Genomic DNA, 25,470 nt, shown 5'->3' with positions numbered 1-25,470 from the left:
TGTGTGTTGTGTGCGTGCATGGGGGTGTGTGTGTGTGAGTATGTAAAGGGGGTGTGAGAGTGCGTGTATGCATGCGGGGGTGATGTGTGGTTGAAAATGTGCGCATGTCTGTCTGTTTGTATGTCTGTCAGTATGGTGGTCATTACAACCCTGGCAGACGGTGTTAAAGCTGCGGTAATACCGAAACAGGCCGGCGGACAAAAAAAGGGACCGCCAACATAGACAGCCACTTTAACACTCCCACTGCCACGGCGGTACAGACAAGCAGCGCGGCGGTCACCGCCAACAGACAGGCGGAAGACAAAGTACCGCCCACAGTCTCACAACCTACCAATCTGCCACCTTTTCCGGGGCGGATTCACCGCGGATAAAAACACGGCGGAAACAGCTTTTGCAATGGGAAAACACTCACCTGAACACACTCCACGAGGAAGGAGGCCACCATGGAGCCCGAATTACAAATACTCCCTGCGCTTGTCTTTCTGCTCCTCTACGATCACCATCTACGTAGGCGCCGAAGACAACGTGAGTACTGCACCTACGACATAGGGGAGGGGGGAGGCAAAAGTCAGGGGGAAACACACGCAACACCCCCACCCCCAACCCGACCTTCACCCACTACAACACACACAGCAATGCATTTCCAAACAGCACAGTAACAACCCCAAAACCCCCCGGAAGAATGCAAAGACAAAAGGAAATCAGTTTAAACATTGTAATGTATCAAAATACAGTAAGCTAATATATACAGATATATATACACATTCCAGAATTGATACATTACGATTAGTAGTGCAGGTATGCACATATCAATGTCCGTGCACCACTGGGCCCAAAATGCATGGGCGAGGCCCACACTAGATACTTGTCCACAAACGGAGAGAACACTGCAAGGGCATCAGATAGAAATTCAACAGGCACCTCAGGGGTAAGGGAAGGGGGGGGCACCTCAGCCGGATTACAGCACAATGCCAGATTCACGACGGGGCTCCATGCCCATTGATGTATCCTGGGGAGTGCAAAGCCACAGTCTCTCAAGTCTCTACAGTGGGTGGTTTGCCCACTGTTACATCCTGGGGAGTGCAAAGCCACAGTCTCTCAAGTCTCTACAGTGGGTGGTTTGCCCACTGTTACACCCTGGGAAGTGCAAAGCCACAGTCTCTCAAGTCTCTACAGTGGGTGGTTTGCCCACTGTACCATCCTGGGGATTGCAAAGCCACAGTCTCTCAAGTGGATGACAGTCTCCACTGGTTCTGGAGGGGGACTGGTGCTCAGACTGCATCAGGATCCCCGTGACAGTTCCTGTTCTGTCACTGTCCCAGCTGCACATGGGCTAACGATGCTTGATTTGGCGGTCTTTTCCCTGTTCAGCGGTGCTTTGCCATGGCGGTCTGTGCCCTGTTCAGCGGTGCTTGACTTTGCAGTTTCTGATCTGTTCAGCAGTGCTATGCCCTGTTCAGCGGTCTTCACCATGGTGGTCTTTTCATGTTCAGCGGTGCTTTGCCATGGCGGTCTGTGCCCTGTTCAGCGGTGCTTGACTTTGCAGTTTCTGACCTGTTCAGCAGTGCTTTGCCTTGTTCAGCGGTCTTCACCATGGCGGTCTTTTCCCTGTTCAGCTGTGCTTTGCCATGGCGGTCTGTGCCCTGTTCAGCGGTGCTTGACTTTGCAGTTTCTGACCTGTGCATTGGTGTGTGGCATGATGGTCCCTTATTGCCCAGCGGGGCTGTGGCTGCCGGGGCCCTCCTGGGCACTGACTCTGGCGGTGGTCTCCGGACCAGTGACGACAGTGCTGCCCTCCTGGGCACTGACTCTGGCGGGCACTGACTCTGGCGGTGGTCTCCGGACCAGTGACGACTGTGCTGCCCTCCTGGGCAATGACTCTGGCGGTGGTCTCCGGACCAGTGACGATTGTGCTGCCCTCATGGGCAATGACTCTGGCGGTGGTCTCCGGACCAGTGACGACAGTGCTGCCCTCCTGGGCACTGACTCTGACGGGCACTGACTCTGGCGGTGGTCTCAGGACCAGTGACAACTGTGCTGCCCTCCTGGGCAATGACTCTGGCGGTGGTCTCCGGACCAGTGACGATTGTGCTGCCCTCCTGGGCAATGACTCTGGCGGTGGTCTCAGGACCAGTGACGACAGTGCTGCCCTCCTGGGCACTGACTCTGGCGGTGGTCTCCGGACCAGTGACGACAGTGCTGCCCTCCTGGGCACTGACTCTGGCGGTGGTCTCCGGACCAGTGACGACTGTGCTGCCCTCCTGGGCAATGCCTCTGGCGGTGGTCTCCGGACCAGTGACGACAGTGCTGCCCTCCTGGGCACTGACTCTGGCGGTGGTCTCCGGACCAGTGACGAAAGTGCTGGCGGTGGCGTCCCGGCCACCAGGGAGGATGGCGCCCTTGTCCGCTGTGCTGCTCTTCCCAGACTGTGCAGACTACTAATGGCCCTTCACCACCTTTGGAGGAGTCACAGCTGACTCGGCACGCCCCCTGGGACCCTTGTGAGCAGTTTTGCCTCCAGGAGTCTTCACCCTGACCCGTCGGCCACTTTCCAACTTTAGGTGCTTTACAGGGGGTGGACTGGCAGTGCTTTGGCTCCGTGTCACACTGGCTGCCCTGGTGGCCGGTGCACTCCACACACCTTGAACACGCACCACTGGTACCGGACTTTTTTTTGGTTGAGGTGCTACTACAGGACCTATGAATTGGAGGGGTGGGGGTGGTGGCAAAGAGGTCAACGTTGCTGAGGAAGAGTTGCTGACGAAGACTGGGATGGGTAGCTGGAGGGGGTCTGGGAGTGGAGGAAGAGGAGGTGGTTGTAGGAGGTGTAACTTTAGGTGATTTGGGTGCAGGTGCAGGTTCTGGAGGCTGTCATGAGGTGGATGGATGTTGGGTGTGTGGGTGCCCGCGTTTGTGTACTTTGGGAGGGGGTGTCACAGACACACTGGGAGTGGACACAGGGGACGTGTAAATGGTAGTGGGGGTGGTGAGTGCAGGTGAGCGGGGTGTGGTGCTGGGTGTTCTGGTGCGAGTCCTAGTGCCTGTAGATGTAGGGCATGCAGGTGAGAGTGTAGACGACACTAGAAGGGAGGAGGGAGACGAGGAGGAGGGGGACACAGTGGAGGCAGTGGAAGTTGTTGTGTCTGTATGTAGGTGATGCTTGTTTGAGTGCCTGTGGGTTGTGTGGTGCTTATGTTTGCCTGAGCTACTTTTGTTTGTTGAGGTGTATGCATGCTTGTCTGATGGTGTGCTTGGGATAGGCTGGGGTACAGGGGACTGGGTCTGGGTGGAGGGAGTTGAAGGGGGGAGGCTAGACACAGGGACAATGGCTGCCATCAGTGCTGAGGCCAGAGATTGCAGGGTTCGATGAAGGGCAGCCTGACCAGAATGAATGCCCTCCAGGAATGCATTACTGTGTTGCAACTCCCTTTCTACACCCTGGATGGCATTCACAATGGTAGACTGCCTAACAGTGAGTGACCTGAGGTCAATGGCCTCCTCACTGAGGGCAGCAGGGGTGACAGGGGCAGGGGCTGAGGTGCCTGGGGCGAAGGTGATGCCCACCCTCCTGGGTGAGCGGGCATGGAGCGAAGGCTGAGGGGCTACTGGGAGGGCGGTGCTGGTAAGGGGGGTGGTGGCTGTACCTGCAGAAGTGGGGGACACAGATGGTGCCGCCACCACAAGGGAGCTCCCATCGGCGGACGAGTCCGTGTCGCTGTTTGGTGATCCGGTGACCGACGTGAAGCTCCCCTCGCCCTCTGTCCCACTGGTGTATTCAGAGTCTGTGGTGTGGCCCTCCATGGCCATGTGGGATGCAGCTCCCTCGTGCTCCGGTGCCACTGTACCTCCGCCTGATGATGCTGATGCACACAAGAACAGGGAGAGCACAAAAAGAAGGGGGGGCGACAGAAAAAAAACAGATTGAGTGCATGGCTTACCGCTACCGTTGGCGTACAATACAGACACAGCAGCCCTCTGCACTACGCCGTGCTCTTGGCCTCTTCAGAAGCAATTCCTGGGATCTGCCCTACATGGCTATGGTGGTCATCTGCACACATAGATGACACAGGGGCATGTATACCTTTACTTGGCACTCTACAGAGGTGGGGTGAAGTGCCACATGGCCTGCATTACGGAGGGGCCTAGCCTACGGAACTCGCCCTGGCCTAGGGAAACCCACAGCCCTCCTCCCCACCCAGGCCCCTTCAATGCGCGCAAAGTCTGCAGAATGAGAGTGTACTCACCCCCTTGTGTCTGCTGTGATGCCCTATTGCACCCATCCAACTCAGGGTAGGCCACCGCCAGGATCCGGAACATCAGGGGGGTCAAGGTTCGACGGGCACCCCTCCCACGTTGGGAGGCCATCCCCAGCTGAGCCTCCGCCGTCTTCTTGCTCCAGCGGCGAATGTCCTCCCATCTTTTCCGGCAGTGGGTGCCCCATCTCTGGTGGACCCCTAGGGTCCGGACGTCCTTGGCGATGGCGCTCTAAATGTCCTTCTACCGGTGGGCGCTGACCTACATGACATGTACAGGGGAAGAAGAGAAGTCATTAACAACAGCACCGTCGAAGTGGGTGGCCCCCATCCCTACCCTTGCCATGTGGCACATGCATTCACACTCCTTCATGTTCCCTGACCTCTGCCCCCCTTCCTACTGACATCCAGCCCTCTCCACCCAGGCATAGCCCATACAACGTGCTCCCTGTGTACTTACCTGTTGGTCTGGAGGACCGTAGAGTAGTGTGTACTGAGGAGGACCCCGTCCACAAGCTTCTCCAACTGCTGAGCAGTGAAGGCAGGGGCCCTTTCCCCAGACGCAGCAGCCATTGTCTCTTCCAGACCGAGGTCACAGCAGCACTTGCAGTGTAGGTCCTCTCCTGTCGTAGATCAGGTATCAAGTGATTTAACAGATAGAAAATGGCGGTCACGTCCGCGGCGGTCACCATAGGGTCCAATGTTAACCAATGCAGCATTGCGCCGCTGTCTACGACCGCCTACCGCGATGGTGTACAACGCCAGCGCAGATACCTCACATCCCATTGTCCCAGTTTAGAGGTCAGGCAGCCACCATTTCAGGGGCTCACATGGCTTCATTTACTACTGTGTCACACATACCTAGGACTACACTCAACACACATACAGGAAGAGTTATGTATTTGGTGTCGTGTTCTGTGTAGCTGTGGGTACATACCTGGGAATTTGTTGACTCTGTGGTCGCTGTTGTCCTTCCTAGGCACCGTCAGCTGGGACATGTGAGGAGATGGCGGAATCCTCTGGTGTACCGACCGCTGGTGGACCTGTTGACAATGGAGGAGCGACATTTAATCATCACCTACAGGTTTGACCGTGCCACTATCCAGGAATTGTGTACCCAGTTGGAGCCTGACCTGATCTCACCAATCCGCCGTCCCACAGGAATCCCCCCTCAAGTGCAGGTGCTATCAGTGCTCCATTTCCTTGCAAGTGGGTCTTTTCAGACAACAGTGGCCATGGCATCAGGGATGTCCCAGCCTATGTTTTCCAACGTATTGTCCAGAGTGTTGTCTGCCCTGCTGAAACATGTAAGGAGCTACATCGTTTTCCCTCAGGTGGAGGATTTGGCTACTGTTAAAGGTGACTTCTACGCCTTTGGACATATCCCTAGCATCATAGGCGCCATTGATGGGACCCATGTAGCTCTGGTCCCACCCCCTCACAGGAGTGAACAGGTGTACAGGAAGAGTAATCCTTCCATGAATGTACAGATGGTATGTTTGGCAGACCAGTACATCTCCCAGGTAAATGCTATGTTCCCTGGCTCAGTGCATGACGCCTACATCCTGCAGAATAGCAGCATCCCGTATGTGATGGGTCACTCCAGAGGCACCGGGTGTGGCTATTAGGGGACTCTGGTTACCCCAACCTATAATGGCTATTGACCCCAGTGTGGAATCCCAGGACCAGGGCAGAGGAACGCTACAATGAGGCCCATGGGCGGACTAGGAGGGTGATCGAACGCACCTTCAGCCTCCTGAAGGCCAGGTTCAGGTGCCTCCATATGACAGGTGGTTCCCTATTCTACTCACCGAAGAAGGTGTGCCAGATCATCATCGCCTGCTCAATGCTTCACAATCTAGCTTTGCGATGCCAGGTGCCTTTTCTGCAGGAGGATGGTCCAGATGACGGTGTTGTGGCAGCTGTGAAGCCTGTGGACAGTGATGAGGATGAAGCTGAGGAAGAAGACATAGACAACAGGGAGTCAGTCATGCAGCAATATTTCCAGTGACACACAGGTGAGAACATTTTTTTTCATTATAAGTTGTACCTTTCCATTACGGTTTCACAGGTGTGGTTACCAACATGTGTCATCTGCTTGCATCCTTCATGGACTTGTGATGTGTGACATAGGTATGTTGGCATTACAATAGAAAACGCATTTTGACACTGTCATTGATAATACAAACTTACCACATCATAGACTGACTCCAGATTGTTTTGTGCTTCAAGGGTGTTTATTTAAGTGCTCATAAATGGAGGGGGGGTTGTAAAATGGTGATGTGGGATGGTGGAGGAATATCCATGGCTGAGTCCAGTCTATTAGTCTCACAGGTGATTTGCCCATATGGGCATAGGAAGTGGAGCTGGGGCAGTTCCAATCTGGACAGGGTAACAAAGTGGGACAGTGGGAGGACAATCAGGGTGGTCTCATTTCCTGGCGGGGGTCTTGCCATCTTGCTCTGTCCTGTTCCTGGATCTCAGGGACCGCTTGTGGGGTGGTTGTCCGTCTGCAGGGGGTGGGGTACTGGTGTGGTGGTCCTGTGGCGGGGCGTCCTGTCCACTAGCGCCGGCGGAGGTGGTGGGCAGTTCATTGTCCAGGCTAGTGTCAGGGGCCCCTTGGAGTGCCACGGTGTCCCTCATGGTCTTTTGTATGTCCTTCAGCACCCCTACGATGGTGCCCAGGGTGGAGCTGATGCTTCTGAGCTCCTCCCTGAACCCCAAATACTGGACCTCCAGCATGCGCTGGGTCTCCTGAAACTTGGCCAGGACCTTCGCCACCGTCTCCTGGGAGTGGTGGTATGCTCCCATGATGGAGGAGAGGGCCTCGTGGAGAGTGGGTTCCCTTGGCCTGTCCACCCCCTGTCGAACAGCAGCCCTCCCAGTTCCCCTGTGTTCCTGTGCCTCCGTCCCCTGGACCGTGTGCCCACTACCACTGCCCCCAGGTCCCTGTTGTTGTTGGGGTGGTGGGTTATCCTGGGTTCCCTGTAGTGGTGGACACACAGCTGATTGACGTGTCCTGGGTACGGAGGTATGGGCCCGCTGGGTGGGTGCTGTGCTGATGTTACCAGAGGGTGGAAGGTCAGTGTTGGGCTGTGCCTGTGCGAGGGGAACCGACTATCCAGAGGCCCACGATGGTCCAGGCTGGTCATCTGGATCCAGTTGGCCAGAGCTGCTGTCGTCACTGTGGGCCTCTTCTGTGGGTGGAGTGGAGATGTCTGGACCCTCCTATGTGGTGATGTTCCGTAGTGGTCCTGCAGGGGTATAAGAGAATGATTATTGCATCTGTGTGTGTCATGGTGTGCAATGGGTGGGTGTGCGTGTACCCCAGTGCAAGCATTCCTGTGTGGGGGTTTGTGTGATGAAGGTTAGGGGGTTGTTATGGGTATGTGCAGTGAGCATGATTTAGTGCTGGGTGACCATGCTTAGTTGTGTCATGCAGGGCTTGGTGTTGGGATGGGTGGTTTGTGTTATTAGTACACTAGTGAGGAGTTGGAGTGATAGGGTAGGGGGTGAGGGTGGGGGTGTGTGATAGCATGCAGGTAGGGTGGGGGATATGATAGTTAAGATTTGACTTACCAGTGTCCATTCCTCCACGACTCCTCCGAGGCCCTCTGGATGCATGATGGTCAAGACTTGCTCCTCCCATGTTGTTAGTTGTGGGGGAGGAGGTGGGGGTCCGCCGCCAGTCCGCTGTACCGCGATGTTGTGCCTGGAGACCACAGAACGCACCTTCCCCCGTAGGTCATTCCACCTCTTCCTGATGTCCTCCCGATTTCTTGGATGCTGTCCCACAGCGTTGACCCTGCCCACGATTCTGCGCCATAGCTCCATCTTCCTGGCTATGGTGGTGTGCTGCACCTGTGAGCCAAATAGCTGTGGCTCTACCCAGAGGATTTCCTCCACCATGACCCTGAGCTCCTCCTCGGAAAACCTGGGGTGTCTTTGGCGTGACATGGGGTGAAGAGGGTGATGTGTGGGGTGGTGTATGTGTTGATGTGTTTGGTGCTGTGTAGTAGTGTGTGGTGTTTTGTGCGTGGGCTGTTGTATGGGTGATGGTGTTGTGTGCCTTTGTGTGGTGGGGTTCTCAATTGCTGTGCTCTCTGTCTCTCGGCTTCCTCAAATTTCTGGTCTTAGGGGTTTGTGGGTGATGTGGGTGTGTGTTTTATATTGTGTTGGGTGTGTGGGAGTAGTGTGTGTATGTGTATCATGTGTGTGTATTTTGAATTGTCCAATGTGGCGGTGTTTTGGAGATGTGTGTGTATTTTGAGCGCGGCGGTGTGTACCGCCAATGGAATACCGTGGTTGAAAGACCGCCGCGTGGATTCGTGGGTCGTGATAGCATGGGCGTGTTTCTGTTGGCGTGACGGTGGAGGATTTGTTTTCGCCAGTTTATCACTGACCTTTGGTGTGGCGGAGTTGTGTGGGTGTCTGAATTTCGGCAGTTTCCGAGATGTGGGTCATAATAGCTGTGGCGGAATTCCGCAGTGGTGTATTGGCGGTCTTCTGCACAGCAGTAAGCGGCTTTTACTGCCAATGTTGTAATGATCCCCTATGTGTGCGTGCATGTCTTTATGTATGTATGCGTGTATGAGTGGGTGTGTGTGTGTTGGTATGTATGTTGGTATGCGTACGGGTATGTGTATTGGTGGTGTCTGCATGCGTGTAGGGTGGGGGTGTGTTGCAATGTTCGGGATAGGGGTGGGGAGGGTGGTCCAAGTCTCCAGCCCAGCGGTCATCTCCGCCCTGGCGGTCGGAATGGAGAAGTGGCGGATGACCATGGCGGTAACCGCCACTTCTCCACCGATCGCCAGGGTCATAATGAGGGCCTTGGGTCTCCAGCCCGGCGGCTATCACAAGACCGCCGGCGGTGTCACCACCCTGCTGACTGCCATGGATTTCAGATGGTTTGGAACCCCCATGAAATCCATGGCGGTAGGCACTATCAGTGCCAGGGAATCCCTTCCCTGGCACTGATAGGGGTCTCCCCCACCCACCACCCCCACTGCCGAGATCTCCCACCCACCCCCCACCCCCCTTGACCCCCCCACAGGTGGCAGGACCCCCCTCCACACCCCTACACCGAACACACCCCCACCCTACACGCATACAGACACCACCAATACACATACCCGCACGCATCCTGATGTCCTCCCGATTTCTTGGATGCTGTCCCACAGCGTTGACCCTGCCCACGATTCTGCGCCATAGCTCCATCTTCCTGGCTATGGTGGTGTGCTGCACCTGTGAGCCAAATAGCTGTGGCTCTACCCGGAGGATTTCCTCCACCATGACCCTGAGCTTCTCCTCGGAAAACCTGGGGTGTCTTTGGCGTGACATGGTGTTTACTCACTCAAGCATACTGCCACTCACTGGCCATTATTCTCACTACTTGCAGTACAGTGGTACTCATTAGCTGTATCTTTTACTCCTTGGAGTACTGGATCATAGCGCCTGAGGCTTCTGTATTCATGTTCCTGTTGTTGTTTCATTGCTTCTAGTACTACACATCAGTGCATTGGCACATTGCTCATCGTGACTGTTTTCCCAATCCTTAAAACCTATTGTGGCTATAAAACAATAGTAGGCATCTAATCAGCTCTTACCTCGGTGGCTATTGTAGAGGAGAAGTGGGAGTTGTCATATTCCCAGCCATGCTGGCACGTCTGCAGCACTGAGGTGTTGTGAGATATCCAGGTGGAGACATTAGGCGGACCCCAGGTTGAGGTGTTGTATGGACCCCAGGTGTAGTTTTCCAACAGGTGCCACTGGGGTTCTTTGTACATCTTGCATGAGCTTAAGGTCCCATCAGGCTCCCTGGGAATACTAATGAGCAGCATCTCCTCCTCAGTGATGTTCCCTAACAGACCCTTGTTCTGGATGGCACATCGGTGGGGAGGCACCACTGCCAGGAAGTTGTTGAGCAGGAAGTGTGCAGACAGAGTGGCCCGGTGAACGAATAAGAGGAGCAAAATGAAAATCTGGAACCTTCCAAAGCCTCCAGCATCTAGTAGGAGTTCCTCAAGCTCCATTCCGAACTGGACCTTCACTGTGGGGCAGAGAAAGAGAGGGGTGAATGTTCAGGAACTTTTATCTCAACAGCAATCTACTTTAAGCACAAGATGAGAAAGCATCTTTTATTTGTATTTGTAAAGAGCACTGTCACCAGTGAAGGTATCCTGGCACTAAAATGACCTAAAACCAACCCTTAGAGATCAAATTGTGAAAGTTAAAAGTCATTGACCACAAGCACAAGGAAAAAACAGTATTTGCTGGATGGAGGTTTGACAGATAACAGGCAGAAAAGAGCCATATACGCATAAGGGCAGTAGTTGGCTGGAGATGGAAACAATAGAGTGGTAGAACTTATTGCAGACATAAGGAGACTTGCAAACGGTTTGAATAATGAAGTGATAGCAAACAGGGAGAAGAGACCTGCAGTGGCTAGTAAAGAGGTGGGAGTGTTACTGGCCCACTTGTCCTTGGATTTTTGGGGATGAACTATTAGCAAATTATGAATAGCTAACAGGTCTATAAGTAGGAATGCGCACCTGAAGGGAACCTCAGAGAGAAGAGCAGAAAGCTAGAGCTGCCCACAAATGGAGGCTTTAAGTGGTCAAGGAAGGAGCCTAGCAGCAGGTGTGCCCTAAGTTCAGCTGCTGCAACTATCACCATTAGTGAACTGTGTTATTGTTGCTCCAATATTGTTTTTGATTTGTTTACTCTGGCGTTTTTGTTGAATTTAGCACAGCACTTAAATTGGCAATTTAAGCCTCAACACGATTTGTCTATATGAGCAGATTAACCCTGAATGATATTAAAAATGATTGTACTGTTAGTGAAGCCAGAAATGGTAAGGCTATTATGTCTCATTAGCGATGGCTTTATATGTCAACCACAACTCTTGTGATAATAGGAAACAGTATATTAAGAGACTACAGAGAAGGGCTCTCAGTTTTGATTTGTGCAGCTATACATTTTGCACTTTTTGTCATTAGTGATGGCTACAAAAAGTGATCCTTCTCTTTGATGGCATTATAGACTTTCCTGATACAAATGGTTAATGTTTGATGAATTTCCATTTTTTTACAAACTGGATCCAGGTTGGTAAGTCATTAATGTGCATTAGAAGTTTTATAAGGGTAGCAACACAGCCATGCATCTATCTCCCATACTCCACTTCCAAACTTAAAAATGATACAACTAAACATCAAATTCTCTCTCTACCTGCCTTGTGATTCTCCTCGACTTTTCCACCAATACTGCTACTGATATTTTCCAATTGAACGCTACCATGCAGATGATATTGTTCCAGTGCAATCTCCTGATTATATGTTTAGGCAAGTAAGCCCTGTCACTTCTAATTGCTTACATACTTTGCAACACAACCACAACATCCAGCAGACATCAGAGGCCTGATATGAGTATGATGGACAGAAGTCCATCTGTCAGAGCAGACAATCATGCAGCTAATTTTTTTAATGCATTTTGTTTTCCAAAATAGGAGTTATTTTTTAAAAACGAAACAGTAATGACACTCAAACCCCTGGGAGATTTCTACCTGGATATGGGGGTCATCATTGTTTTGTTCTTTACCTCATGCCATGTTGTTCCTGACAATGGAGGACACAAAAAGAGGGACATTGCACTGTCCACCCTAAATAGAGTGGGCATTGAGATGCCCTTTCTCCAACATCCTTATTCAGTCTGTCTGTTCATCTTTAAATGAGATGGATTGGTGAACAGGATACTCCATGCTAAATCTTATTGGTAACTAGCCTCATTAATGCCTCTCTACTATATTGAATGTTGAGTTAAATAACAATATGTGGATCTCGGACAATCTTCAACTCCAAAATGCTGTCACTTCCCCACATCTCCACAGCAGTCCTCAGATTTATATTAACAAAGGGAAATACCACTGCCACAGCACATGCAGAACCCATTAAGGTTCAAGTCTCCCACAACCCTCCTCATAAAAAATGTCACCATCTCCAGTAACTTCTTAATTGATCAGATCAAGTTAGATGCTTCCTCATTGACCATATCCTCATTATCAGATAGCGGCAAGATTCCTGCCCCGTACAAATAACGCACTGGAATACTTGATGTTTTACATAATCTACAAAGCAACCACAAAGTTCAAAATAACTCCAGACACACCCATACCATATACCAATGATCAATCCCCTCCACAGATTTCCTCAGATACATCTCACAAAGAAGAGTGTTTCCCTGAAAACCTTGTACATGCACAATTTACAGCTAAAACAATGCTCTCCCTTTTCGGTTCTCCCCTTGACCACTAGCAAGACTCTACCCACTCTCCTGCTGTCAGAACAAGCAATGTAACTCTCCAATGTACAACTCTCAGCGCTCTGACCTTCTCTCTCATTCATGTCCAAACAGACCACATTTGAGATCAATATGGATCAGTTCAGTTCAATAATAGGTTTATTATTGTTCCACTGCCAGGACGATGTGGCTGATCGACAAACAGGATGGCAGCATTTCCATGAGTTCCAGGCTACTACAAATCTGTATTGATTATTTAGGCTTATTTTGTTCCAAAACATTTGCCACTCGAGTACAATGGATTCATGCTATATGTCCTTGAGGTATGGATTTTGAAAGCTTTAGGCAAACATTCCTTCATTCATGGTGATGTCCAGCACCGGATGTAATGTTTTTCTTGAAAGAAAGCACTCATATTTCTCATTAGCACGGCTCAAGTAATTGAATATGTCCTATAAAACAACTTTTAAGGTACCACATCGCAAATACAGTGGAGTACACTGTCCTCCAAACTGATGGTCTGCCCCACCTCATTTTGAGTTTTGCAGACCTTACATATTCCTTCGACAGGGTCCCCATTGGCTCCAATGGCAAAATGCTTTCTCCAATGGAATATGAGTCGCGAGAGGAAGTACACTATACTGCCTGCCCTATTTTGGGTGAAAGGTACAATGTCTATCTTTTCCTTTCGATTGAGACAGAAAGAAAACAATAATGACCCCCGCATCCTAGAAGAAAACCCCCATGATGTGGGTGTAGCTTTTTTTTCCCAGTAACAAAATCCTGCTTTGGGAGTTTCTTTCCGAAAACCTTGGTGGCAATTCCTTTCAATGTACAGAGATGACAGCTGAGCTGGCGACCACCTCTAAATTTGACTGATGGACTACTGTCAGGATTGATGAGGCGAGTCCTCCATTATCCTGGTGGACACTACTCTGACCATCAAACCCTATCTCAGGCCCCTATTGTTTATGTGGGTTGCAAAATTCAAAATGAGCCTGATATCTGTAATAAGTTTCATCTGTTGTTGTTTTCAAATGGGAGTCTTCAAAATACTTTAAATGAAAAAACTTGTTTGTGAAATTTGACCACTGACAGTTTAAGCTATGATTTTAATAGATTTGGGTTGCATTCCTCATGTAAATATTTTAGTAACTTTGGGCCAGATGTACATAGGTAATTGTTTGGTAATCGTAACCACCCATGTACAAATGTATGTATTACACATTTTGCAATTCCCAGTTGGTCGCAAATAGACCTGTCTTATGAATATTAATAAGGTAGTTCTCAGTTTACGACTCATTGGGAATTGATAAAATCACAGGGAGGGGGGCCTCCTAGGGTCAGCAGACCACAATGTCTGTGATTGCTTCTAAATAAAGCAATCCTTTTTTAAAAAAATTCAGCCCACTCAGAAAGGGAAAGGGGTCCCTTAGGGACACCTTCCCATTTAAAAATGGGTTACCATATACTTGAAGCAACCTCTAAAATGTAAAGGTTTTGCAACCACATTTTGGTTTAAACAAATTCACACATATTACTGCGATTCGGTATTTGGAAGGGGCCCCGAAACACGCCTCTTCCTAATATTGAATCACAAACCCAATTTGCGATTCAGTAACAGGTTACAGAATCACAAATAGGGCTTTACACATTTAAAAAAGCCTTTTTGAGTTCACAAATGGGGGAACACTGAAATGGTGAAAATTCTAGGGACTAGGGCGCAACCTTGCTTACTATGCTAATTAGACCCAAGACTCCTATGTATTCACCCACAGCCATTTATTACTTTAGTACTTGAGTGTTGGAAAATGGGTTATTGGTAAGGGCAGGTAGGTACCTACACCTAGCAACAAGCCACTAACCTCCACCTAGGTACAGTTAGGTCTCAGTAAATTAATCCCAGCTCAACCCTTGGTAGCTTGGCAACGAGCGTCAAGGCTTAACTTAGGAGACAGTGTGTAAAGCATTCAAATATCACAAAACAGTAATTAAATAAAACACAGGAAACAGTTCAAAAATCCAAAACCAATTTATAAACATAGTTTATATTTTTATCTTTAAAATGACACAAAAACGAATAAAATCGGATAAAGGGAACCGGAGATATGAATTTTTAAAGAATTATTACTTTTCTAGCGCTTAGAAACAAAAAGCGCCAATCGGGTCATCTGGTTGCACCTCGACCGGGGCAAAGTCAAAGTTTCAGGCCGACCGCGATGGAGCCCTGCTCGGCTACAAGTCGCGGGAGGCCTCGGTTAAAAAGTTACCTTCTGACTTAGTCTATATTTCGAAGTTTTTCTTCACCGGGACGAACCTGCCAGTTGAATCCGACCTCCTGGAGCCCTTCTCCGGATACGCGATGTGGGTTTCCTCGGTGGTGAAAGTTACCTTCGGACTTAGTCGTTTTTTCGAGATGAAAATCCTTCGACCGGGGTAAACCTGGATCTTGATCCGACGTCCGTGGAGCCCTTCTCGGATACGATGGCTGGGAGGTCCCGGTCAACTTTTTACCTTCGGACTTAGTCTCTTTTTCGGATGTTTTTCTTTACCGGGACGAACCACGAAGTCAGGCCGGGTCGCGGTTGAGGCAAGCCGGCTAGAATTTCCGCGGCGGGTGGGTCTCTCTCTGGAGCTTTTTTACAAATTTTTTCAAATCTTCTCCAAACTTCTGGGGCTTCACCCAGATGTTCTTTTAAGGTTCTTTTGGGGTCCACAGCTCACCCCAAGGGTCCAGAAGTTCTGTGATGGTCCTTGGGGGGTGCAGACTTCAACTCCCAGAATGCACCTGGCGCAAACTCCTTTTTGGCCACTGGACAGTGGTCAGCTGGTCACTTTTCAGGAGTTGGTGCAGGGGGACTCTGGATAGCAATTTTTCACCTGTAGCAAACAGGGAGTCCCTCCTTGAACCAGTTGAAGCCAGGCAAAGTCCTTCTTGTGGTGAAGCCCAAGTGTGCAGCTGGTGCAGTCCTTCTGAGTGCAGGTTCCAGGTGCAGGCCAGGGGTCCAGCAGGGCAGTCCTTCTTCTCCTTTAGTTCCTTCTTCTTGAAATTTGGTGGGGATCTGAGGTGTGGGGGCAGGTCTGCCAGTTTTATCCTTGCTCCTGGGTGAAAAGCAGGGGGGCCCTGGTTCTCCAATCAGGGACAGGGTCGTCCCCCTGTGATGACCACTTCCTGGGAAGTGTGGCAAAAATCCATCCCAGAAGGCAACAGTCTCTAAAAATCCAACATGGATGAATCTGATTTTTGGAGGTTACATCTGGCTGAGCCCACCCACTGGTGTGGCTAAAAATCATAAACACACCCCTCTCCTGCTCTCTCCTAATCTAATCAAGGGGGCACCTAATTGTCTGGGGTTGCAGGATGTGGGGGTGTTGCTGGGTGCTCCAGATGTCCTTCTCTGCCTTTGAAGAACAGTTTGGCAGCCCTCCCCCTTCCTGCCTCACCATCTGCTGAGGGGAGATTCTCTCCCCCAAGCACATTCCTTTGTGTGAAGCCAGGCCACTTCACACCTCATCAAGGCAGCCTGGCAGAAGCTGCTGCAGGCTGGCCAATCAGAGCACAGCAGCAAAAACAATGCAGAGCTGAAATTGGCAACTTTTTAGGTAAAGTCTAAACTTTTTACCTGAACAAGTTATATTAAATCCAACAACTGGAAGTTGTGGGATTTATTACAACAATTAATTTGATACCAAATTCTTGGTATGTAACATTTAAGGAGACTTTAAAATTTAAAATAAAGTCTGCCCATTTTAGCCTATGAAGGCCATTTACTTCAATGAGGGAAAAACGAATTTGGCTGTTTTTACCTCACCAGGGCTTATAAATCTATTTTTATAAAGTCCCTGCTTATAGTTACATGGCACCCAGCCCTAGGGGCACATAGGGCACACCTTAGGGGTGACTTATATGTAAAAATAAGGTAGTTTAAGACTTTGGAAGTACCTTTAATTCCAAAGTCGAATTTGCATATAACTTTAATTTAAAAGCAGCCAGCAAGGCAGGCTTGCTTTTAAAATGACACTGGGCACCTCAGCAGTGCACCTAGGTGTGCACCACCTATGCTGTGGTCCCTAAACCTACATGCCCTACCATATACTAGGGACTTATAGGTAGGTTAACTTAGCCAATTATAATTAGCCTAATTTGCATATCCATTTTACACAGAGCACAGGCCCTGGGACTGGTTAGCAGTACCCAGGGCACAGCCAAGAGTCAGTAACCACCAGTACCTATCCAAACAGAGTGGGGGTGATCAGGCAAAAAAGGAGGACTTTCCTACACTGCCCCCCCCCCCCAGATGAAAGGTGATGGGTACTAACCTACACCCTGGTAGTCCTCATCAGCTAAGTGGAAAAACCTGGAAAGGCCATCTGCATTGGCATGGGCAGTCCCAGGTCTGTGCTCCACTGTGAAGTCCATCCCCTGTAGGGAAATGGACCACCTTAACAGTTTTGGGTTTTCCCCCCTCATCTGCATCAACCATCTGAGAGGTCTGTGGTCAGTTTGTACACGGAAGTGAGTGCCAAACAAGTAAGGCCTCAACTTCTTCAGGGACCAGACCACAGCAAAGGCCTCCCTCTCAATGGCACTCCATTTTTTCTCTCTGGGGAGTAGTCGCCTGCTGATGAAGGCAACTGGGTGATCATGGCCCTCTTCATTAACTTGTGCTAACACTGTCCCAATCCCTTCCTCTGAAGCATCTGTTTGCACTACAAACTCCTTGCTATAGTCAGGGGCCAGTAACACTGGTGCTGAACACATAGCCTGTTTTAGGGTGTCAAAAGCTTTCTGACACTCTGGGGTCCAAATGACCTTCTTGGGCTGTTTCTTGGAGGTAAGCTCAGTCAGAGGGGCCACTATGGTCCCAAAATTCTGAACAAACCTCCTGTAGTACCCAGTCAGGCCAAGAAAGGCCCTGACCTGAGTCTGGGTTTTTGGAGCCTCCCAATCCAGGATAGTCTGGGTCTTGGGCTGGAGAGGTTGTACATGGCCTCCACCAACAAGGTGGCCCAGGTACACAACAGAGCTTTGTCCTATCTGGCACTTACTTGCCTTGATAGTCAGGCCTGCTTGAAGCAGGGCCTGAAGCACTTCCTTCAGGTGGACCAGGTGGTCCTTCCAGGTGGAACTAAATACAGCTATATCATCCAGATAAGCTGCACTGAAAGATTCCAACCCAGATAGGACTCTGTTCACCAACCGTTGGAAGGTGGCAGGAGCATTTTTCATGCCAAAGGGCATCACCTTGAACTGAAAGTGGCCCTCTGGTGTGGAAAATGCTGACCTCTCCTTAGCTCTTGGACTTAAGGCAATCTGCCAATATCCTGAGGTCAGATCAAATGTGCTCAGGAATTTGGCAGCCCCCAACCTGTCAATGAGCTCATCAGCTCTAGGTATGGGGTGAGCATCAGTCCGAGTGACTGCGTTTAGACCTCTGTAGTCCACACAGAATCTCAATTCTTTCTTCCCACCTTGGGGATTAGCTTTGGGCACCAGTACCACTGGACTGGACCAAGGACTATCAGAGGGCTCAATTACCTTGAGGTCCAACATCTTAGCCACTTCAGCTTTGATGTTGGCCTTGACCTGGTCAGACAGCCTGTACAGCTTGTTCTTGACAGGCAAGCTGTCACCAGTGTCAACATCATGGACACACCAATTGGTGAGTCCAGGGGTCAGGGAGAACAGACTAGCAAACTGTCCCAAAACTTGCTTACAGTCTTTTTGTTGCTGATCTGTCAATTTGGGAGAGAGTACCACTCCCTCTACTGACCCATCTTTTGCCTTTGAGGACAGGAGGTCTGGCAGAGGTTCACCCTCCTCCTCCTTCCCTTCATCAGTGACCATTAGCATGGTCATGTCTGCCCTGTCCTGGTGGGGTTTCATCCTGTTTACATGCAGGATCCTGTGAGGATTCCTGGGGGTGCCAAGGTCCACCAAGTAGGTGACCTCACCTTTTTTCTCCAGAATTGGATAGGGCCCAGTCCATTTGGCCTGAAGTGCCCTAGGAGCCATAGGCTCCAAAACCCACACCAGCTGTCCTGGGTGATACTCAGGCATGGTAGCCTTTTGATCATGCCAGAGCTTCATGAGCTCCTGGCTGGCCTCCAGGTTTCTGCTTGCCTTCTTCATATACTCGGCCATGCGTGACCGCAGGCCCAGTACATAATCTAGCACATTCTCCTTGGATTCTTTGAGAGGCTTTTCCCAAGACTCTCTCACCAAGCACAATGGGCCTCTTACAGGGTGCCCAAACAGTAACTCAAAGGGGCTGAATCCAACCCCCTTCTGTGGCACCTCTCTGTAGGCAAACAGCAGGCATGGGAGGAGGACATCCCATCTCCTCCTGAGTTTGTCAGACAAACCCATGATCATGCCCTTCAGGGTCTTATTAAATCTTTCCACGAGACCATTGGTCTGTGGTTGGTAGGGGGTGGTGAACTTATAAGTAACACCACACTCATCCCACCTGGCTTTCAGATAGGCTGACATAAAGTTTGTGCCCCTATCTGAGACCACCTCCTTTGGGAATCCCACTCTGGTGAACACACCAAGTAGGGCCCTAGCCACTGTGGGAGCAGTGACTGTCCGGAGGGGTATTGCCTCAGGCTACCTGGTGGCATGGTCCACTACCACCACAATGTACCTGTTACCTGAAGCAGTTGGTGGGTCTAGGGGACCAACAATGTCAATCCCCACCCGCTCAAAGGGAGTCCCAACCACTGGCAGTGGTATCAGGGGAGCCTTTGGTTTGCCTCCTGTCTTGCCACTGGCTTGACAGGTGACACAGGAGCTGCAAAACTCCCTGACTTTTTCTGACATTTGGGGCCAATAAAAATGGTTGACCAGCCTGTTCCAGGTCTTGGTCTGTCCCAAATGACCAGCTAAGGGGATATCATGGTTTAAGGTAAGGAGGAATTCTCTATACTTCTGGGGGACCACTACTCTCCTAGTAGCCCCTGGTTTGAGGGCCCTTGCCTCAGTGTAGAGAACTCCATCCTCCCAGTAAACCTTGTGGGTCCCACTGGTATCCCCTTGTTCTTGCCTGGCAGCAGTCTGCCTCAGGCCCTCAAGAGTGGGACACTCTCTTTGTCCCTGGCACAAATCTTCTCTGGTGGGCCCACCTGCCCCTTGCAGTTCTGCCAAATCAGGCATAGTTTGCAGTGAAAGTGTCCCTCCCTCAGAGTTCAGATCCTCCCCCTCAGGGTTGGATTCTTCCTGACCCTCTGTACTTGTTGGGGCTGGCAATCCAGACCCAGTGCCCTTTCTCTTTTTCTTGGAGGCTTGGCGCATTGTTCCAGGGCCCAAGTGTCCAGCATTTCCCTGTTGTGCTGCCTGTGACCTGGTCACAGCACACACCCATTCAGGGAGGTCCAGCATCTGTGCATGGACCCTTCTCTCCACTTCTGACCATTCAGATGCTTCAAGATCATTTCCCAGCAGACACTCTACTGGGAGGGCAGGAGCTACAGCTACCTTTTTAGGGCCAGTCACACCTCCCCATTCCAGACTCACCATAGCCATGGGATGGAGTTTGGTTCTGCTATCTGCATAAGTCACCCGGTGGAAGACACCAGGTAAGACCTGCTCTGGAGAAACCAGCTTTTCTGTGACCATTGTCACACTGGCTCCTGTATCTCTCAGAGCTTCCACTTCAGTCCCATTGACTTTAGGCCTCTGCCTATACCTCTCCATGATGGGAGGTAAGGTGGCCATAGTTGCAATGTCCACCCCACCCACGGATACTAAGGTGACCTCAGTGTACCCTGATTCCACCCCTGGGCCAACTTCCACCCCCAACCCTACACTAGCAATCCCCTGGGATTGCCCACCAGTGGGGGGCTTCTTGGAGCAGATAGCATCTCCTCTTTTATGTCCAGGTTGATGACAATCAAAACACTTGCCGGCCTTAGCAAGCTCCTGAAACCTTCCTGCTTTAGCAGGATCATAATTCTTTCCCTGATACCCTTTCCCATTAAAAGTGAATTGGCTCGGGGCTCCCCCTCCCTGAGAAGTTTTTGGGGACTCTTGTGAGGACTCCTTGGGTTTTTTGTCATCTTTCCCCTGGTTCTTCCCCTGAGAAGAACCATGTCCTCCCTTTTTCTGATCACCCCCTGGGGGTTTCTGGTTAACCCTAGTTCTTAACCAGTCATCTGCTGCCTCACCCAGCTCTCTGGGGTTGGTCAACCTAGAGTCTACTAGATACTGGCGGAGCCTCTCTTGGACACAATTAGTTAGAAGGTGCTCCCTTATAATCAAATTGTACAGCCCCTCAAAGGTACTTACCCAGTTGCCCTGTATCCAGCCCTCCAGTGCCTTTACTGAAATGTCCACAAAGTCCACCCAGGACTGGGTGCTTGTCTTTTGGGTGTCCCTAAACTTGAGCCTATACTGCTCTGGGGTCAGACAAAACTTTTTAGTCAAGCAACTCTTCATACTGGGGTATGAGTCTGCATCCTCCCCACTCATGGTTAGGAGCCTATCCCTCCCAGAGTTGGGAACTAACTCCCAAAGAAGTGAACCCCAGTACTGAGGCTTGACTTTCCTCATCTGGAGGGCCCTCTCAAAGGCCCCCAGCCACTTATCTATGTCATCCCCCTCTACATAGGCAGGAACCACCCCTTTGGGTAATCTGGGGGCAAAACCCCCACCCAGGGACACCTCAGCCTCTTTATCGCTGCCACCATCTCTTTTCTCTTTGCTTGCCCACTTTTTCTTTTCTAGGGCCAGGTTCTCTGCTTCCAAAGCTATGTATGCTAGCTGGGCCTCCAGCTCTCTTTCTCTGATGGATGGGTTCTCTCCTCCTGAAGGGACCCCCTTCCTACCACTAGCTTTGGGTCTGCACCTAGTGACTGTATCTACTGAGGACCGTTCTTCCTCATCCTCACTGAGGCTCAGATGCCTTCCCTCCCCTGAGTGGTTAGAGCTAGCATCCTCCCTTCTTTCTCCCTCCTCTGGAGCTTCTTCTGACTCTACCTCTTGGGCCTCAGCCATTGCTGTCAGGGATTTGATCAGGATTTGCTTCCTGAGATCAGTGGTTGCAGGCAACCCTCTTTTAATACACAACCCCCTAAGCTGGACTACTGTCAGTGTGGGTAGGCTAGCCAGATCAAGCTCCATGGTTCCCTAGTTTTGTGTCAACAAAAACTTTTTGCAAAAATTGGAAACAATAATTTAGAAAAATTACAAAAATTCAATAATTGAAATTAATCCAAATGAATAAAAATAAAAAAAGTAAAAAAAATTTAATTTTTTTTTTTTTGCACTAAGACAATTTAAAGGATTTTTAATTTGTTTTACTTAAAACTGTAACGTGATACTGAACACAAGTACAGGATCCCACCGCTGCCACCAAAAATGTTGGAAAATGGGTTATTGGTAAGGGCAGGTAGGTACCTACACCTAGCAACAAGCCACTAACCTCCACCTAGGTACAGTTAGGTCTCAGTAAATTAATCCCAGCTCAACCCTTGGTAGCTTGGCAACGAGCGTCAAGGCTTAACTTAGGAGACAGTGTGTAAAGCATTCAAATATCACAAAACAGTAATTAAATAAAACACAGGAAACAGTTCAAAAATCCAAAACCAATTTATAAAAATAGTTTATATTTTTATCTTTAAATTGACACAAAAATGAATAAAATCGGATAAAGGGAACCGGAGATATGAATTTTTAAAGAATTATTACTTTTCTAGCGCTTAGAAACAAAAAGCGCCAATCGGGTCATCTGGTTGCACCTCGACCGGGGCAAAGTCAAAGTTTCAGGCCGACCGCGATGGAGCCCTGCTCGGCTACAAGTCGCGGGAGGCCTCGGTTAAAAAGTTACCTTCTGACTTAGGGGGTCATTCTGACCTCGGCGGTAAAAGGCCTATACCGCTGGTCAGAACTCCGCCATTCTACCGCCGCGGCCGCGGTAAACCGCCACGGTCATTCTGACCACCAACTGTGAAACCTCCAAAAACCCGACATCCAAGGAAGGCCGCCTCATCAGCGGGCCGCGGAAAACTGGAGATGACCAAACCTCCACCGCCACGCCAACACAAACATGCCCATGCCATTCTGACCCACGAATCCACGCGGCGGTCTTTCAACCGCGGTATTCCATTGGCGGTACACACCGCAGCGCTCAAAATACACACACCCATACAAAACACAGCCACATTGGACAATTTGAAATACACACACCTGACACACATACAAGCAACACTCCCACACATCCAATCAACTATAAAACACACACCCACATCACCCACAAACCCCTACGACCGAAGATCAGAGACGAAGGAGAGAGAGACACATCACAGAATAGAGAGCTACATCACACAGAGGCACACTACACCATCACACACCACATAGAAGCACAAAGCACCACACACCAACACACTCATCACCATATACACCACCCCACACCTCATCCACACCACCCAATGTTACCCCAAAGGCACCCACGCTTTTCGGACCAAGAACTCCAGGTCATGGTGGAGGAAATCATAAGAGTTGAACCCCAGCTCTTCGGCTCACAGGTGCAGCACACCACTATAGCCAGGAAGGCGGAGCTATGGCAGCGGATCGTGGACAGGGTCAACGCGGTGGGACAGCATCCCAGAAATCGAGACGACATCCGCAAACGCTGGAACGACTTACGGGGAAAGGTGCGCTCGATGGTCTCGCGACACAACATCGCAGTGCAGAAGACTGGCGGGGGACCCCCACCCACTCCACCCGAATTCACAGCATGGGAGCAAGAGGTACTAAACATCCTGCATCCTGATGGCCTCGCTGGAGTACACGGAGGAATGGACTCTGGTAAGTACAATCTCAACTACTTCACCCCCCCCCAGCATGCTAACCCCCACCACCACCCTCACCCCCAAGCCCCCATCACACATCCTCCCTGAGAATGTCTCTCCAGCACAACCCACCCAACAGCAACCCCTGCATGCCACCACAAACTATGGACAACCATCACCTAAGCATGACCACTGCACATACCCCCCCCCCAAACACCCCCACAACACCTCCCCCAAGGGAATGACAGCACTGGGGGACAAGGGCACCCATAAATCGCATGCAATAGCACACACAGAAACAATAACCATACTCTCTTACCCCATGCAGGACCCGAACGCCAACACACCGGCCAGGAGGGTCCAGAAATGTCCATCCCCCCCCCCCCGGAAGAGGCCCCCAGTGATGACAGCAGCTCTGTCGACCTGGAACCTGATGACCAGCCCGGACCATCGGGGACCTCTGGACAGTCGGTTCCCCACACACAGGCCACAGCAGACCCAACCCCCTCTGGGAACAACAGCACAGCTCCCACCCAGCGGGCCCATGCCTCTGTCTCTAGGACAGGTCAATCAGCGGTGTGTCTGCCACTACAGGGCACCCAGGCTAACCCACCACCCCAACAACAACAGGGACCTGGGGGCAGTGGTAGTGGGCACACCGTCCAGGGGACAGAGGCCGGGGGAAACAGGGCAACTCGGAGGGCTGCTGTGCGACAGGGGGGGGAGGAGAGGCCCAGGGAACCCACTCTCCAAGAGGCCCTCACCACCATCATGGCAGCCTACCACCACTCCCAAGAGACGATGGCGACTGTACTGGCCAGGTTCCAGGAGATCCAGGCACAGCAGGAGGAACGCTACATGGGGTTCACCAATCAACTCACCAACATCTCTACCGCTATGGGGAGCATAGTCCAGGCCCTCAACCGGATAGAAGACACGTTACGGGACCATGTGGCACCACACAGGGCCCCTGTCACTATCCCGGACCAGGAACAGCCTACCACCTCCGCCGGCGCTAGTGGACAGGAGGCCCCACCACAACGACAGGCCACCAGAACCCCACCTCCTGCTGAAGAACAACCACCCCGCAAGAGGAGCCTGAGATCCAAAAAAAAGACAGAGTAGGATGTCAAGACCCCCGCCAGCATGAGATACCCCCTGAAGTCATCCCACTGTCCCACATTACCACCCTGTCCAACCTTGAACTGCCCCTGCTCCATCCTTCCACAGGCATATGGACAATGCACCTGTGAGACTGAGAACTGGACTCTGCCATGGACATTACTCCACCCCCACCCATCACCGTGTTAATATCATGTACCATTATCTAGCACAAAAAATAAATCACTCAATGCACTGAAATCAATCAGGAGTCAGGCTGTATTATTTACAAATGTATAACACATTACAGATCAATTATGTTCTGTTAACTTTGTGCTGAACACATACCGAGATCAATAAGCATTAGTCCATGGGCTAACCAAGCAGAAGTCACGCAGTGGGTCATACAGCACTGAAAAGGGAAGGGAAAATCAAACATCAGTTTAAAAGAACTGGGGGGTCATAGACAAATTTGAGAAGCAGGAGGCTTTCAGGAAAAGTAAAATGGCGTGGGTGATTCTTACCTGTGTGCTACTGAAAATACTGTTGGATAACTCTGTCCCTGTTGTCTGTGTCGTCCTCTGAGTCTTCCTCCTCTTCACTCTCCGCAGGCTCCACAGCTGCTTCAACACCACCATCTGGACCATCCTCCTGCAGGAAAGGCACCTGACGTCGCAATGCTAGATTGTGAAGCATACAGCAGGCCACGATGATCTGGCACACCTTCTTTGGTGAGTACATCAGGGATCCCCCTGTCATATGCAGGCACCTAAACCTGGCCTTCAGGAGGCCGAAGGTCCTTTCTATGATCCTCCTAGTTCGCCCATGGGCCTCATTGTACCGTTCCTCTGCCCTGGTCCGGGGATTCCTCACTGGGGTCAATAGCCAAGGCAGGTTGGGGTAACCAGAGTCACCTATTAGCCACACACGTTGTCTCTGTAGCTGTTCCATCACATAAGGGATGCTGCTATTACGCATCACATACGCGTCATGCACTGAACCAGGGAACATGGCATTCACATGGGAGATG

General features: G+C 50.7%; 1 protein-coding gene across 1 annotated transcript in view; it reads right to left on the bottom strand.

Moving 5' to 3' along the window:
* LOC138296884 (solute carrier family 22 member 7-like) overlaps positions 1-25,470 on the bottom strand; it is a 363,385-nt gene that overhangs the window by 324,135 nt on the left and 13,780 nt on the right. Inside the window, exon 2 of the mRNA XM_069236377.1 lies at positions 9,860-10,302. Within this exon, the coding sequence (XP_069092478.1) occupies positions 9,860-10,285 (426 nt within the window). The 5' untranslated portion in view covers positions 10,286-10,302. The remainder of the gene's footprint in view (positions 1-9,859; positions 10,303-25,470) is intronic.

Source organism: Pleurodeles waltl, chromosome 5 (genome assembly GCF_031143425.1).
Source record: "Pleurodeles waltl isolate 20211129_DDA chromosome 5, aPleWal1.hap1.20221129, whole genome shotgun sequence".
Taxonomy (NCBI): domain Eukaryota; kingdom Metazoa; phylum Chordata; class Amphibia; order Caudata; family Salamandridae; genus Pleurodeles; species Pleurodeles waltl.
Note: the sequence above shows the minus strand (reverse complement) of the source record. Positions and strands in the feature narration are given on the sequence as shown.